This window comes from Pan paniscus, chromosome 2 (assembly GCF_029289425.2).
Source record: "Pan paniscus chromosome 2, NHGRI_mPanPan1-v2.0_pri, whole genome shotgun sequence".
Classification (NCBI taxonomy): Eukaryota; Metazoa; Chordata; class Mammalia; order Primates; family Hominidae; genus Pan; species Pan paniscus.
In genome coordinates this window covers 177247451-177264646 of record NC_085926.1, presented here as the reverse complement: position 1 = coordinate 177264646, position 17196 = coordinate 177247451, and the positions used below count along the sequence as shown (strand labels likewise).

General features: G+C 40.1%; 1 protein-coding gene across 5 annotated transcripts in view; it reads right to left on the bottom strand.

Annotated features, from left to right (window-relative positions):
* Positions 1–3007: 3007 nt before the first annotated feature.
* Positions 3008–17196, bottom strand: part of MFN1 (mitofusin 1) — a 47587-nt gene continuing 33398 nt past the window's right edge. For 3 of the 5 annotated variants that reach the window (XM_008957338.6, XM_003831963.6, XM_055110713.2), the window contains exons 15-18: positions 11895–12047; positions 10984–11180; positions 7488–7622; positions 3008–5641 (exon numbers count right to left, since the gene is read on the bottom strand). In XM_008957338.6, the coding sequence (XP_008955586.1) occupies positions 5563–5641; positions 7488–7622; positions 10984–11180; positions 11895–12047 (564 nt within the window). In that variant the 3' untranslated portion in view covers positions 3008–5562. The remainder of the gene's footprint in view (positions 5642–7487; positions 7623–10983; positions 11181–11894; positions 12048–17196) is intronic. The other 2 variants (XM_055110712.2, XM_055110711.3) reach the window with 1 other exon arrangement.

The window sequence follows — 17196 nt, the reverse complement described above, 5'->3', positions numbered from 1 at the left end:
ATGCCACAATTTTTTTTTTTTTTGAGAGTGTTACTCTCTTGCCCAGGCTGGAGTACAGTGGTGTCATCATGGTTTACTGCAACCTCAGCCTCCCGTGCTCAAGTGATCATCCCACCTCAGCCTCTGGAGTAGATGGAACTATGGGTACGTACATGCCACTATGCCCAGTTAATTTTTATATTTTTTGTAGAGACAGGGTCTATGTTGCCCAGGCTGGTCTTGAACTCCTGGGCTCAAGAGATCTGCCTGCCCCAGCCTCCTAAAGTGCTGGGATTATAGGCGTGAACTACCATGCCCAGCCAATTTTTTTATAAAAAGTTTTTATTGAGACAGGGGTCTTGCTTTGTTGCCCAGGCATGTCTCGAACTCCTGGCTTTAAGGGACCATCCCACCCTGATCTCCCAAACTGCTGGGATTGCAGGCTTGAGCCAACAAGCCTGACCTCTGTAATTTTTAAATAAGCGATGCTGCCTATGGTGTTGATTAATTATCTTTACTAGTTTCTTTCACCACCACACCCTTGGGGGAGGGGGAGGGTGGAAATTAAGATAAAAAGATGTTATATAATATTACTTATATACAGATTATCTTAAATTTACTTCAAAATGTGGGAGATGATAAAACACCTTTAGCCATGAGTTGGTAATTCTTTTTTTTTTTTTCTTTTTTATTGATCATTCTTGGGTGTTTCTCGCAGAGGGGGATTTGGCAGGGTCACAGGACAATAGTGGAGGGAAGGTCAGCAGATAAACAAGTGAACAAAGTTCTCTGGTTTTCCTAGGCAGAGGACCCTGCGGCCTTCCGCAGTGTTTGTGTCCCTGGGTACTTGAGATTAAGGAGTGGTGATGACTCTTAACGAACATGCTGTCTTCAAGCATCTGTTTAACAAAGCACATCTTGCACCGCCCTTAATCCATTCAACCCTGAGTGGATACAGCACATGTTTCAGAGAGCACAGGGTTGGGGGTAAGGTCACAGATCAACAGGATCCCAAGGCAGAAGAATTTTTCTTAGTACAGAACAAAATGAAAAGTCTCCCATGTCTACCTCTTTCTACACAGACACGGCAACCATCCGATTTCTCAATCTTTTCCCCACCTTTCCCCCCTTTCTATTCCACAAAACCGCCATTGTCTTCATGGCCCGTTCTCAATGAGCTGTTGAGTACACCTCCCAGATGGGGTGGTGGCCGGGCAGAGGAGCTCCTCGCTTCCCAGTAGGGGCGGCCGGGCAGAAGCGCCCCTCACCTCCCGGACGGGGCGGCTGGCCCGGCGGGGGGCTGACCCCCCCACCTCCCTCCCGGACAGGGGGGCGGGCCGGGCAGAGGGGCTCCTCACTTCCCAGTAGGGGCGGCCGGGTAGAGGCGCCCCCTCACCTCCCGGACAGGGCGGCTGGCCGGGCGGGGGGCTGACCCCCCCCACCTCCCTCCCGGACGGGGCGGCTGGCCGGGCGGGGGGCTGACCCCCCACCTCCCTCCCGGACGGGGCGGCTGGCCGGGCAGAGGGGCTCCTCACTTCCCGGTAGGGGCGGCCGGGCAGAGGTGCCCCTCACCTCCCGGACGGGGCGGCTGGCCGGGCGGGGGGCTGACCCCCCCACCTCCCTCCCAGACGAGGAGGGAGGACGCTCCTCACTTCTCAGACGGGGTGGCTGCCGGGCGGAGGGGCTCCTCACTTCTCAGACGGGGCGGTTGCCAGGCAGAGGGTCTCCTCACTTCTCAGACAGGGCGGCTGGGCAGAGACACTCCTCACATCCCGGACGGGGCGGCAGGGCAGAGGTGCTCCCCACATCTCAGACGATGGGCGGCCGGGCAGAGACGCTCCTCACTTCCCAGATGTGATGGCGGCCGGGAAGAGGCGCTCCTCACTTCCTAGATGGGATGGCGGCCGGGCAGAGACGCTCCTCACTTTCCAGACTGGGCAGCCAGGCAGAGGGGCTCCTCATATCCCAGACGATGGGCAGTCAGGCGGAGACGCTCCTCACTTCCCAGACGGGGTGGCTGCCAGGCAGAGGCTGCAATCTCGGCACTTAGGGAGGCCAAGGCAGGCGGCTGGGAGGTGGTTGTAGCGAGCCGAGATCACGCCACTGCACTCCAGCCTGGGCGCCATTGAGCACTGAGTTAACGAGACTCCGTCTGCAATCCCGGCACCTCGGGAGGCCGAGGCTGGCGGATCACTCGCGGTTAGGAGCTGGAGACCAGCCCAGCCGACACATCGAAACCCCATCTCCACCAAAAAAATACGAAAACCAGTCAGGCGTGGCGGCGCACGCCTGCAATCACAGGCACTCGGCAGGCTGAGGCAGGAGAATCGGGCAGGGAGGTTGCAGTGAGCTGAGATGGCAGCAGTACCGTCCGGCTTCGGCTCGGCATCAGAGGGAGACCGTGGAAAGAGGGGAGAGGGGAGAGGGGAGAGGGGAGAGGGGGGAGGGGGGAGAGGGGAGAGGGGAAAGGGGGGAGGGGGGAGGGGGGAGGGGAGAGGGGAGAGGGGAGGAGAGGGAGCTCTATCTACCACACAGTCCTTCTCTGAATATCGAGTTGGTAATTCTTGAAGCTGGGCAATGGAGTAATGAAGGTTTATTATGCTTTCCTGGTTATCTCTGTCGTTGTTTAATATTATTCTATAATAAAATGTTTCTTTCCCTTAAACTTACGAGTCCGTGCAGAGGCACATAGCACTACAGGTTGAAGCAGAGGGCAAGAATAAACTCCCCTTTGACACTAAATTAGTTCTATTGTCCAGTGAAGAGTACTAAGTACCTGTAAATTGTTATGTTTAAGGTAGAAAACTTCTTGAAATGTGCTCCTCTGATGGTATTGTATGACATCTTATACTAATGACTGGTGTATGTAACTTTGACTTACCCTTTTAATGCTTGCCCAGAAGAACTAAACAGTAATGCAGTCAAAAGAGGTCTACTTAAGATAACTTACATATCTACCATAAAAGTAATTAAGAATGAAAGATAAAAACTCACTAAATACTAGTATAAATGCTACATTTGTCAACTATCAGGCAAACAGGTTTTATTTTCATCTTGCAAGCTTGCATACTGAAAAAAAATTTTTGTAAAAATTATACAAAGTTTAATCCTGCAAACATACAAAGTAAACAAGTGTATGTGCAATAACTTTGAAGTACATCACTCATAATTACATAATTCCTGTATAATTCATGGGCTTGGTCATAGGTGCACATATTTCTAGGCATAAGAGTTGGCTTTCATTATTTTACTGTTCCATTTCCAACATCCATTATGTTTTCACAATTGAGCAGACAACTACATAAAACAAGTGATGAAAAAGTTGCCATACCAAACCTAATACCAGTGGTACCCCAACTTCACTGTGCATCAGAAACACCTGGATGGCTTGTTAAACCATAGATTGCTGGGCCTCAAACCTACTGTCTGACTCCATAGGTCTGGGTTCAGACCCAAGAATCCACACTTTTTATAAGTTTGAAGGTTGATTGATTATAGCTGTGTGTGGTGGCTTACACCTGTTATCCCAACAGTTTGGGAGGCTGAGGTAAAAGGATCACTTGAGCCTGTGAGTTCAAGACCAGCCTGCACAACATGGGGAAACCTCGTCTTTACAAAAACTAGCCAGGCATGGTGGCGTGTGCCTGTAGTCCCAGCCACCCAGGAGGTTGATGTGGGAGGATCACCTGAACCCGAGAGGTTGAGGCTGCAGTGAGCCATGATCACGCCACTGCACTCCATCCTGGGTGACAGACTGAGACCCTGTCTCAGAAAGAAAAAGAAGTAATGTCGATGACCCAGGACCAAACTTTGAGAACCACTGTACTATACTAATGAGGTGATACCAAACCATTATGAACTTTCAAGCTTAAGTACTTTGATATAAAGGTTACAGCCTTGAGTTTTGTAACCTAAATTAGCAGTACGTGATCTTCGACACTGTTTTTCCATGTTGTAGTTGTTACCTAATCCCACTTACTGTGGTCTGTACCATTTCTTGGGTTATAAATGAGTAATAAAAGCTAAACACCAAAATTAATTTGCATGAGTATACTGCACTCGTGTCAATTTGCATAAAAATATATTTTTGGAAGGCTTCAATGGCCTAGTGTTATCTTCTAAGATACCTTGAAAAATAAGAGTTGCACCTGCTGTAAAAAGGCTGAATAGCATCTAGAAGCCTTAAAAGGCATAGAAAAGGAAGGACTGTATTCAAAGAAAAAAAAAAGCTTTAAATTTTATCCCTCCCATGAAAAGGAAACATAAACTACATGTGGCCAAATGTACTGCGTTCCCCGGGATTGTGCATTTCTAACAAGTGTCTAGGAGATACTGATCTGGTAGTCCTACGTTTTGTCTAGCAAATTCCTAGAATGGTGTCATTTTTGTACATTTCCATTCCATCTGAGTTTCAATCAATTTTTTTTAACATCAGTTAAAGATTTTATTTGATTCATTAAAGAGGAAACTGGTGAGGCAATTCCACCAGCTCAAGGAAGAATTTTGTAAATGTTACATTTATGGATCAGAAATAACTGAAATGAATGTGCAAATGGAGGCAAAACTGGCCTCTTCCACAGTGGGGAAGAAAGTCAACAGAACCTCCACTAGGCATAATTTACATATGTACAGACTCAATCAGCTTTTAATATAGAAAGATATTTGAACCCAAAATCTTTCATGAAGGTAAAAAATACAATAATAATTTTTAATGAAATCCTGGAAAATTCATACAAATAAAATTAAAAGCCTCCAATGGGGTATAATCCAGCAATATCCTAGGCAAATACCTCCTGAAGAACAGCTTTTTTAAAACATCACTGTTTATCATTCAAAATTCAGACATCTCCTATCTTTGGCTATTTTTATCTCTTCAAACTTTACTCCTAAAATTGCACTAGGAAAGCGTTCCTTATTGGAATCATAATGGGAGCAAAGCTGAAAATGTTTCTTTAGAAACATCTAAGGAAATTACTTAGACCCAGATACTTATAAGTGACTATAACAAGCCTTTATCCTGTTTTACATCAGTTTTAATGGGAATAAAAAGTAAAAACACATTTATTAGTGTTTCACATAGCTGCCATGATGGCAAAGTGACTGTGACTTGCATAAATAATACACTCAAGGACATTCCACACTCCTTGGTGGTTCCAGCAATGCGATTTACTAAATAAAAAAGTGACTATTCCCATGAAAGAAAGCATCAAAAACTAGTTTTGAGAAAGAAGATGAAAGGCTCAATCTCTAACTCCTGGATGCCAGGAAGCAGAGTTTTTCAGAATCAAAAACAAATTAAGAGCTCACAGCCCCACCCCTCAGGGGTCACATAAGTTGGTACTGTTGCTTGTAACTAATTCATGATTTTAGCCTTTTCTTTACTCAAAATTAAAACTAAGGACATAACACTCTTCAAAAATACACATACCCTGAGACAGATCATTACCAGAATCTACACAGGGCTTTGCTATTTAGGTACAGTTAGTACAATTCATATTTAAAGTAATTTCATAAAAATAACAACTGTTCCAATCTTACAAGTTTCGTTTCCTCCTATCATGGTCACCAAAGCAATCTCTATTGTTAGGATTCTTCATTGCTTGAAGGTAGAAACTGCTTAGTAAAATTCTCCAGCTCATTTTCAAGTTGAACAGCTTTATTTCTAATTAAAAAAATAAAACACCAATCTAATTACCATAAAGGTCAAGGAGAAAAATGCATTCCATCCATTATTAAAAGACAAAAACTTTAATAATAAACAATGAAGAGCATAACAGACAGTGGAATCATATCTTACACGGGATATCCTAAGTTACCTAGAGTCATGATTATGCTTGCAAATTCCCTTTAAATAATGCACAAAGTACACAGTGTTTCTTATGGACATACAAGGAAAGTAGCAGATGTTACAGCGGCAATGGCATACCAAAAATATTTCCTTTAAACACTAGATTCATCCTTGATGCAGCCAAATGCCCACAAGAGAGGAAAACTGGAACTAAAACTGACAGAAAAACAGATTTGTTTCCCACTCTCACACTATGCCAGGGCACATATTCATTGAGTGGGCTCTCTCTCTCCATTATGGAGGGGGAAGGGTCTTGTTTTACTTTATTCCTGCGTGCATATGCTTCAGGTCATACAAGTGAAGTATACATCAGCTCTGAACTCTACTGTATATATTTCTTGAGGTAGCTCTCCTGCAGCGTTAGCACATTAAATTCTATCCAAATGGCTGAGCCTAATCTAGTAAAAAATGGAAATTCCAAATATTATGGTATTTGTTTTTTTTAACTTTTTTCTATTAGAAAAATGATTAGCAGACCAAAAATATTCATACTTATTCAAGCCAGTCTTGCCCAAATCAGAAAGCTACATGACTAATGCCAATAATCTATTTTATCATTTATTATAACAAAATGAAATACTATTTAAAAACTTACCTAGTATTCCTCTTTCAAAAGCTGAATAAATCAAAACCAAAAAACCACAAAAACTTACCTAGGTTAAGACAAAAAACCAATTTCTACTGCACAGTTTCACCACATTTGAAAGGTATATATGGGATGAGCTGACTTAAAATAGGAGCAATCTAATACATACAATTCACATGGGTGGGTGAGGCTGGAAATATCTAAGTGATAGGCAGTCATCTTTTCCAGAGATTTTGAAACTAAGGTACAATGAACACGTGTGTTGGTCCGATGAAGACACTATGGATGGATAATCACTACTATGGATGTTTTAAATACATGCCCCAAAATCCAGGTCACAAAGACAGTCCCTCCAATTTGTAAACATTGACTACTAAGCTGTTCTTACACAGGCAATTTTGTGTAGCATGTGTCCTAGAAGTAACAGCAGGGACTAAATGAGGTTTAATGGTTCTTCCAAGACATTCTGACAAGCCAGCTAATGGGTAAGCAAAAGTAAGAAAGCTGAAAGTTAAGTTCTTAGCACTGAGTAAGAATTTCCAACTACAGACCGAATGGTGACACTTTCAGTCTTGTCCCCAAAAGCAAATTTTATTAGACCCTAAATAATATATAATGAATCATATCAAACCAGAAATCCACATTTTATCAGGACATCTTACTTTTATGATTTAAGTATACATAATCAATAGTCCCCCATGAAAACAGAAGTTATGGGTCTTGGACATACACAACTAAAAATTCACTTTTAATTATACAACTTCTGTTCTGAAAAGGGAATAATATAGCCTAATGAAGAGTAAATTTCGATCTATAAAGTCCCTTTCAATTCAGATTTGTTTTCTTGTTGGAATTAGCCTTCAGTGAAACTGCAAACCACATGGAATTAAATATGGAAGATTTTCGTTTAAACCTTCGGTGAAACTGCAAACCACATGGAATTAAATATGGAAGATTTTCATTTAAACCAACACAAAAAGCTATTAGGTATGAATACAAATTCATTAATAATTTTACATATTTTGTAATGAGACCAGTAAATGTTCAAATTATTGAGAAGAAAGGTTTAAATACCTTAAGAGCTTTGAATTGTTTTGTATTTTCTCCAACTGATCTATTTCTTTGGGTAATCTAGCAATTTCTTCTTCCAGCTGTTTTTGAGTAATATCAACTTGTTGGCACAGGCGAGCAAAAGTGGTAGCTATTTGTCTTAAAATAAAAATTTAGAAGCAGTCATAAATGTCTTCAAAAATGAATAAGCTTTAATTTAAAGCTCACATAAAAAGAAGAACACAAGTTTTAAAAAACTTCTAAACTATAGGGAATCAGAACACTAAGAATGGTAAGAGGGAAGATATGGCACTAGTGGGCTGCATTTTATCCTGGCTCAAGAGACGATATTACCTCTGCTATATGGCTGTGAACATGAATAAGCTACATAAAGATGGGCGTGTTTCTTCAGAAGCACAATAAACTTTACTCATGCTTGGGGCCCTGCGCAAAGTAAGAAATTATCAAGAACAGAAAAAAAATTCCATGCACTTTTGTGACATAGGCAAAAATACTTTATAGCAAAATTTAACAACATTTCTAGAATCAAAGGGTTATATTTGAGGGCTAATTCATATATTAACTTTGGCAAACATTATATTTTTAAATGGGAGCATACCTCTTCCCATTCCACCAAATCTCAGTATTAGACAGATGAAGCATGTGTCATTCTTTTAATATTTTGTTAAATATTAAATATTTACTTAGTTTATTTTAACTGAGAAATTATTTGAGGTTGCCTCCATTAATGTGCAAAGTCTTCTAAGAAAGAGGATCAAGTCGAGTTTTTATTTCCCATAACCCCTAGCATGAACTGCTGCATGGGAGGCAATTAACAAATGTTTGATAATCAATGCAGGGAAAGCTACATTAACTTTTTGTTTATATGAATTTCAGCTGATTCTTTGGATGTCTAAGTATCTTAATTAGATGAAAACTCATCCTTAATATAAATCAAAACTATCAGATAAAATAGAGGCTCAAAAAATTTGGTCAATGAATGAATGAATAAATGAACAAATTCCTCAAATTTGCAGTCTCCTGGTAACCATTCTCTACAATTATTAACTGTTAGTTCAGACTTTGATTTTGTATCTGAAACAGTTTACCGTTCCTGCAATTCCTGTCTCTTGAGTCTAAACAATTTCAAATACTACTACAAAGTTATCTGTTCTAGAGCTAAGTGTTGACATCACTCTCGGAATTCCTAATTATCCAAACCCCAATCTACACATACAGACAAGGCCACATCCTGCTATGAAGTCTATACCTGAATGTATGTACACAGCTTAGATACACATGTGCCACACTGAATATTTCTCTTCATGTCCTTGAATGCAGTCTTTTCCCCTTACCTTCTTGTTTTTGATTTGGGTTGTCGTCTCCATCTGATCTTCCGATACAGCATGTTCAAATCTCATATGCTACACATCTCCCCTAGGAAACCTTTATTGATCTACTATCCTTCATGATTTAAGTAACTTGTACAGCCTTGCCTTATGATAATAGTTTCTCTTTCTCTTATATTTCTTATCACTCTCACTTTGTATTATAATTATGTAAATGTTAGTTTCTTCCATTAAACTGAAGTTATCTTGAGCTCAAAGAATTTTTAAATTCTGCTCTCAGAGGCATCCAAATACAGAATATTGTACTGACTTGACTGGAGTTCTATATATTTTTACCACATGAATGAAACAAATATTTAAGTTGCATAAAAGCAGAAACTGGGTGGACTTAGGTATATGTTATAATAAAATTCTCCTGAGATCTAAAAATAAAATAGCATTTAACGTATAAATTTGAACTGCGAGAGCAAATATACATTACATTCACCATGAAATCAGGAGTCTACCTACCATTAAGTTCATTTGTTAAATGCTAAGAATTCATTCAGCTTTCTTAGACTGCTTGGCCAGGCTACCTCTATTCATTCAGTTTTCTTTATTAAGAAACCACAAAGATCTGGCTGGGCGCGGTGGCTCACGCCTGTGATCCCAACACTTTGGGAGGCCAAGGCAGGTGGATCACTTGAGGTCAGGAGTTCAAGATCAGCCTGGCCAACATGGTGAAACCCTGGCTCTACTAAAAAAAAAAAAATACAAAAAAAAATTAGCTGGGCAAGGGGCTGGGCATGGAGGCTCACACCTGTAATCCCAGCACTTTGGGAGGCCGAGGCGAGTAGATCATGAGGTCAGGAGATTGAGACCATCCTGGCCAACATGGTGAAAACCCCATCTCTACTAAAAATACAAAAAAAAATTAGCCAGGTGTAGTGGCATGCACCTGTAGTCCCAGCTACTTGGGAGGCTGAAGCAGGAGAATTGCTTGAACCTGGGAGGCGGAGGTTGCGGTGAGCCGAGATCGTGCTACTGCACTCCAGCCTGGGTGACAGAGTGAGACTCCATCTCAAAAAAAAAAAAAAAAAAAATTAGCTGGGTGTGGTGGCACACGCCAGCTACTCGCTTGAATGAGGAAGGTGGAGGTTGCAGTGAGCCGAGATTGTGCCAATGCACTCCAGCCTGGGCAACTGAGACTCCATCTCAGAAAAAAAAAAAAAAAAAAAAGAAACCACAAATATCTTAAGGGCAATTATTTATTTTTGAGACATAGTCTCTCACTCTGTCGCCCAGGCTGGAGTTCAGTGATGTGATCTCGGCTCACTACAACCTCTGCCTTCCAGGGTCAAGCGACTCTTGTGTCTCAGCCTCCCAACTAGCTGAGATTACAGGCATGTGCTACCATGCCCAGCTAATTTTTATGTTTTTAGTAGAGATGAGGTTTCACCATGTTGGCCAGGCTGTTCTCGAACTCCCGACCTCAAGTGATCCGCCTGCCTCAGCCTCTCAATGTGCTGGGATTATAGGCGTGAGCCACCTTGCCCAGCCAGGTACATAAATTTAGAATAGGTCTGCTGAAGATCTTTTGAGTTGGGCATGGTGGCTCGTGCCTATAATCCCAGCTACTCAGGAGGCTTGAGGAGGGAGGATTACTTGAGCCCAGGTGGTCAAGACCAACCTGGGCAACATATTGAGTCCCTGTCTCAAAGAAAAAAAAAAATTAAAAAATTATCCTGGTGTGGTGGCACACACCTGTGGTCCCAGCTACACGGGAGGCTGAGGCAGTAAGATCACTTGAGCCCAAGATTCGAGGCTGCAGTGAGCCAGATTGTGCCACTGCCCTCCAGCCTGGGCGACAGAGACCCTATCTCTGAAAAAAAAGAAAAAAAATTAAGAACTATCTTTTTAAACCCCTCCAGAGTTCTTGAGAGTTCCTATGACCAATTTTCTAATGTTCAAACCTAATCTATCAGGAGAATGGAAAGAAGATTAGTGATTAGGAGGGAGAAAGGGCAGCAGTGAGGTTTAGTATTGTTCTATTTTTTCTCATTTATGGCCATCACGAAACATGTTCATTTTGTGATAATTCTTTGAGCAATACACTTATTTTGTGCTTTTTCTGCATGTATGTCATATTTCAGTAACTTTTTTTTAAAGGAAAGATGCACCTTTCAACTTACTGTTTTACTTGGTGACTGCAGTTTGCACTCGTGGAGCTAACAATCATCCTCAGTTTTTCAGTTGCGTAGTTTACAAACTGCTGTTTAAAGGCTCGCTCTTTGGCATGGGTGGTCCAGCTCAGTCTTTCATAAAGATACAAAGCTCCATACATAGTTAATGAAACAGATAGGAGTTTCCAGCCTATAGTTTTCCAAATCTGTAAGATAAAGTCATAGCTTAGTCTGAGAAGGAAAAACACCACTTTGGAGAGTACATTTAAAAGCATTTTAGTTCCCTATGGATCTTTGAGTTAGATACATTTTCTAAAAATGTATATTCCTTCTCCATGAGAAAACCTGAAGTTACCAGAAATCAATCAGGCTTAAAAGGGATCAGCACACAAATGAGGGAGAGCTTTATAAGCTGCCAGATTTGATAAACGGATTCAATGTATCTCAAAAATAAAACAATGTTAAATATTGTAGGTCAGACCTTTCAAAAACCAAAACAAGCATATCCATGCTGTTAATGATATACATTTTTTTAAGAAACAAATAAGAACTACTACTAAAAATAACATTTAATACTTAAGACAGATCCCCTTGATATTCAGAGAAGGCTAGATAGGGCACCTGGGGTTTTCTTATTACCCCAATGTACAAATATTTCTTTGTGTGCTGTGATGTGAAAATGCTTAGGAAGTATTAAAGACCAGCTAGGTGGTGATAGTTCATTCCTAAAGATGTATGTTTTTAAAAAATTTAAGATGAAACTTGTGATATTTAATTCACTACTTTTAACCTGCAAATTTTCATACTATTTTACAGATCCTATAAATAGAAGTAAATACTGTATACCTTTTCTTTTGTGAGCTAACAGGCAGCCTTGCAAACATTTCAATTTTAATTATACTAAAAGTAATGTTTCTTACCACTCCTCCAACAATAATGATGCCCATAGAAGTTCTAGATGTAAGGGACGCCAATCCTGTTACTAATGTAATCATGAGTTCTTCCTGTGATGCATTATCTGGCGTTGCTGGAGTGGTAGGAGCAGTGGGAGTAGAAGCTAAAGATCTAGGGAGCTGCCAAAAAAAAAAAAAAAAAAGAGAGAAAAAGGAAAAAAGATTACACTTAAACAACTATAAAGTTATCTTTATAAAACTCTAAAATTATAGTAGCACATCTATGAGGGAAAAATTACCCTAAATGATGAGTATACCACAAATATATGTAGAAAATAAAAATAATTTGGAAATTCTTATCTACAATATGGACCAATGATATCATGAACAATAAATTTTCATAATATACAATGGGGTCTAAATGTAACAGTAGGCCCTCAACTCTCAAGAGGAACAAAGTGTGTTTTTAAAAAAACTAACAACAAAAGCACAACCCTTGAAACAAACAACAACAAAAAATGATAAACTAAAAAAAAAAAGGACTTCGGCCGGGCGCGGTGGCTCACGCCTGTAATCCCAGCACTTTGGGAGGCTGAGGTGGATGGATCTCGAGGTCAGGAGATCGAGACCATCCTGGCTAACACAGTGAAACCCTGTCTCTAATAAAAATACATAAAAAAAAAAAAAAATTAGCCCAGCGAGGTGGTGGATGCCTGTAGTCCCAGCTACTTGGGAGGCTGAGGCAGGAGAATGGTGTGAACTCAGGAGGCAGAGCTTGCAGTGAGCTGAGACTGCACCACTGCACTCCAGTCTGGACGACAGAGTGAAACTCAGTCTCAAAAAAAAAAAAAAAAAGGACTTCAAAATAAAAACCTCTTAAACTTCAAAACACACAGCCACAGGCAAGAGAAATATATTTGGGGCTGGGTGCAGTGACTTATGCCTGTAGTCCCAGCACTCTGGGAGGCCATGGCAGGAGGATAGCTTGAGACCAGGAGTTTGAAACCAGCCTGCACAGCACAGTGAGACCTTGTGTCTACAAAAAATTTTTTTAAATTAGCTAGGTGTGGTGGCACATGCCTGTGGTCCCAGCTCCTTGGAAGCAGAGGTGGCAGTGAACTGTGATCACACCACCATACTCCAGCTTGGGCATAGCAAGTCCTTGTCTCAAAAAATAAAAAAACATATTTGGAAATCATATATGTGAGAAAGGATTTGATCCAGAATATGCAAAGAAATCCTGCAACTCTATAGGACCCAAATAATTTAAAAATAGGTAAAAGCTTTGAATAGACATTTCACAAAAGAAGATACACAAATGGCTAGTGAGCACACAAAAAAGATGTTTAAAATCATTGGTCATTAGGGAAATGCAAATCAAACCTACAACGAAATACTACTCTATACCCATTAGAACCTACGTATATACTCAAGAGAAATGAAAATGCACGTCCACATAAAAAACATGTACATGAATATTTATAGCAGTATTCATAATAGCCAAAAACTACAAACTACCCTAATGTCCATCAACTGGTGAATGGATAGTGTTGTATCTATAATGGAATATTCCTCAGCCGTAATAAGAAATGAAGTACTGATACATCCTACAACACTGATACCATGATGATAAACCTTGAAAACATTATACTAAGTGAAAGAAACCAGTCACATAAGGCCACATTTTATATGATTGCATTTATAGGAAACCTCCAGAAAGGGCAAATCCATAAACAGAAGGCAGATTAGTGGTGAGGCTGGAGGTGGAAATCATAATTGACTACAAATGAGTAAAACAGCTTTGAGGTGACAAAAACTAAAACTAAATTGTGGTGATGGTTTTACAATTTCACAAATTTCCTAAAAAATTACTGAACTGATAAATTTTTTAAAGTTTTTCTTTTAAAATGCTTGTATTCTCTTTTATTTCGATGAGCAGTGGTTTGTAGTTCTCCTTGAAGAGGTCCTTCACATCCTTTGTAAGTTGGATTCCTAGGTATTTTACTCTCTTCGAAGCAATTGTGAATGGGCGAAATGGAAGAACATTCCATGCTCATGGATAGGAGGAATCAATATCATGAAAATGGCCATACTGCCCAAGGTAATTTATAGATTCAATGCCATCCCCATCAAGCTACCAATGACTTTCTTCACAGAATTGGAAAAAAACTACTTTAAAGTTCATATGGAACCAAAAAAGAGCCCGCATTGCCAAGTCAATCCTAAGCCAAAAGAACAAAGCTGGAGGCATCACGCTACCTGACTTCAGACTATACTACACTACCAAACACTAACCAAAACAGCATGGTGCTGGTACCAAAACAGAGATATAGACCAATGGAACAGAACAGAGCCCTCAGAAATAATACCACACATCTACAACTATCTGATCTTTGACAAACCTGACAAAAACAAGAAATGGGGAAAGGATTCCCTATTTAAATGGTGCTGGGAAAACTGGCTAGCTATATGTAGAAAGCTGAAACTGGATCCCTTCCTTACACCTTATACAAAAATTAATTCAAGATGCATTAAAGACTTAAATGTTAGACCTAAAACCATAAAAACCCTAGAAGAAAACCTAGGCAATACCATTCAGGACATAGGCATGGGCAAGGACTTCATGTCTAAAACACCAAAGGCAATGGCAACAAAAGCCAAAATTGACAAATGGGATCTCATTAAACTAAAGAGCTTCTGCACAGCAAAAGAAACTACCATCAGAGTGAACAGGCAACCTACAGAATGGGAGAAAATTTTTGCAATCTACTCATCTGACAAAGGGGTAATATCGAGAATCTACAGAGAACTCAAACAAATTTACAAGAAAAAAACAACCCCATCAAAAAGTGGGCAAATGATATGAACAGACACTTCTCAAAAGAAGACATTTATGCAGCCAATAGACACGTGAAAAAATGCTCATCATCACTGGCCATCAGAGAAATGCAAATCAAAACCACAATGAGATATCATCTCACACCAGTTAGAATGGCAATCATTACAAAGTCAGGAAACAACAGGTGCTGGAGAGGATGTGGAGAAATATGAACACTTTTACACTGTTGGTGGGACTGTAAACTAGTTCAACCATTGTGGAAGACAGTGTGGTGATTCCTCAGGGATCTAGAACTAGAAATACCATCTGACCCAGCCATCCTATTACTGGGTATATACCCAAAGGAATATAAATCATGGTGCTATAAAGACACATGCACACGTATGTTTGCAGCAGCACTACTCATAATAGCAAAGACTTGGAACCAACCCAAATGTCCAACAATGATAGACTGGATTAAGAAAATGTGGCACATATACACCATGGAATACTATGCAGCCATAAAAAATGATGAGTTCATGTCCTTTGTAGGGACATCGATGAAGCTGGAAACCATCATTCTCAGCAAACTATCGCAAGGACAAAAAACCAAACACTGCATGTTCTCACTCACAGGTGGGAATTGAACAATGAGAACACTTGGACACAGGAAGGGGAACATCACACCCCGGGGCCTGTTGTGGGATGGGAGGAAGGAGGAGGGATAGCATTAGGAGATATACCTAATGTAAATGATGAGTTAATGGGTGCAGCACACCAACATGGCACATGTATACATATGTAACAAACCTGCACGTTGTGTACATGTACCCTAGAACTTAAAAGTATAATTAAAAAAAATTTTTTTAATGCTTGTATTTATTCTAGTTCATTTGAAATGTGAAAACCAAATCTTTTAAGAAAACAGAAATGTTTCAAAAATGAATGTAGCACCACCTGCAACAGTATTGGACGAAAGCTTTAGGATAAGCTTTCCCTTAAGCATACTACAGGTTGAGTGTCCCTTATCCAAAATGCTTGGGACCAGAAGTGTTTCAGATTTCAGATTTTTTAGGATTTTTGAATATTTCATAGATATAATGAGCTATCTTGAGGATGGGACCCAAGTCCAAACACAAAATTCATTTATGCTTCATATACCTTATATGCATAGCCTGAAGGTAATTTTATCCAATATTTAAATAATTTTGTGCATGTAAGTTGTGTACACTGACTTATCAGAAAACACAGGTGTTGCTATGTCAGCCACCCATGTGAACACTCTATGGTTGTTTGGCATCACCATCATTCTTGATTGAATTTACATACTACTGACAAGCAATCATTTTCTTACACGGATTCACACAAAGGAACTTAATAGTAAAAATATAAGACACACCATTAATAACAGTGAAAAATAACGTATTCAAACTAAGCAGCACAGTGGCATCACCAGAACACCTGTATCAGCTGTTAAACAGCAACAATGGCAGGCTTTCAGTCTCTACCTACAATGCTATGTTTTGATTAAAAAGTTCCTGTACACAGTACTTTGTTAGCTGAGAAGAAACATCAGAAGCAGTTGAGGGACCAAGAAGTGGGTCCTCTCGGCATAATAAGACATTGTGCTGAATGGCCTTTTAAAATGTTTCCTGCAGTACCACCTACTTGCCTCTTTAACAATGGTTTTTGTTGAAGTCTCTCCTTGATTTTATAAACCTATTTCTTGTTCTGTTATGAATACATGCTGCTCTAGTGCTTCAATAAGCCCATCACCATGCTGCCTATAGGCAGTTGTTCTGCGAGGTCAATGAAATCATCTTCATTATCACCATTATCATAATCACCTTGATTTAGAAGCATTTTAGCTATTTTGCGATCAGTTAATGAATGAACAACTGAAACCTCATTATCAATGTTAAACACTTCTTTGATATATCCTTCTTCCAGCTTACGGGTGGACTCTGAAGATATTATTTTTTGCATAAGGAGCTCACTTGACATACTTCAAAGTCACCAATTTGCTCCTCATCATCAATAAATGTAGTGACAGGCAGAGGCTGCAGGCATACACAACTGAGTCACTGTCTTCCAAGTGCTGGCATATATGGCATCCTTCATCCTAAACTCCTTGTGCTGGCAAAAGCATCTATGGCATCTTTCATTCTAAACTCCTTCTGAAAACCTTCCACACCCAGGCCTCAGTTCACTGCTGCTAGCATGCTGCCCAAAAAAGGTTTTTGTATTTACTCCTCATTGATCTTAGAATACCCTGGTCACAAGGTTGAAATAATGAAACACTTTTTTTAATAAGAATTTCAGCTAGACGATGAGCAGAATAGTTGTCAAGGAATAACAAAATCTTGCAGTCATCATCCGGCCTAGCTTCCCTGCAAGTGCACACAAGCTGCTGGTATAAAATGTTTGTGAAACCAATCAGAAAAGATGTCCCTAGGGATCCATGCCTTTTTGTTAGTACAATAATGGACTAGTAAAAAAATTCATTCCTTG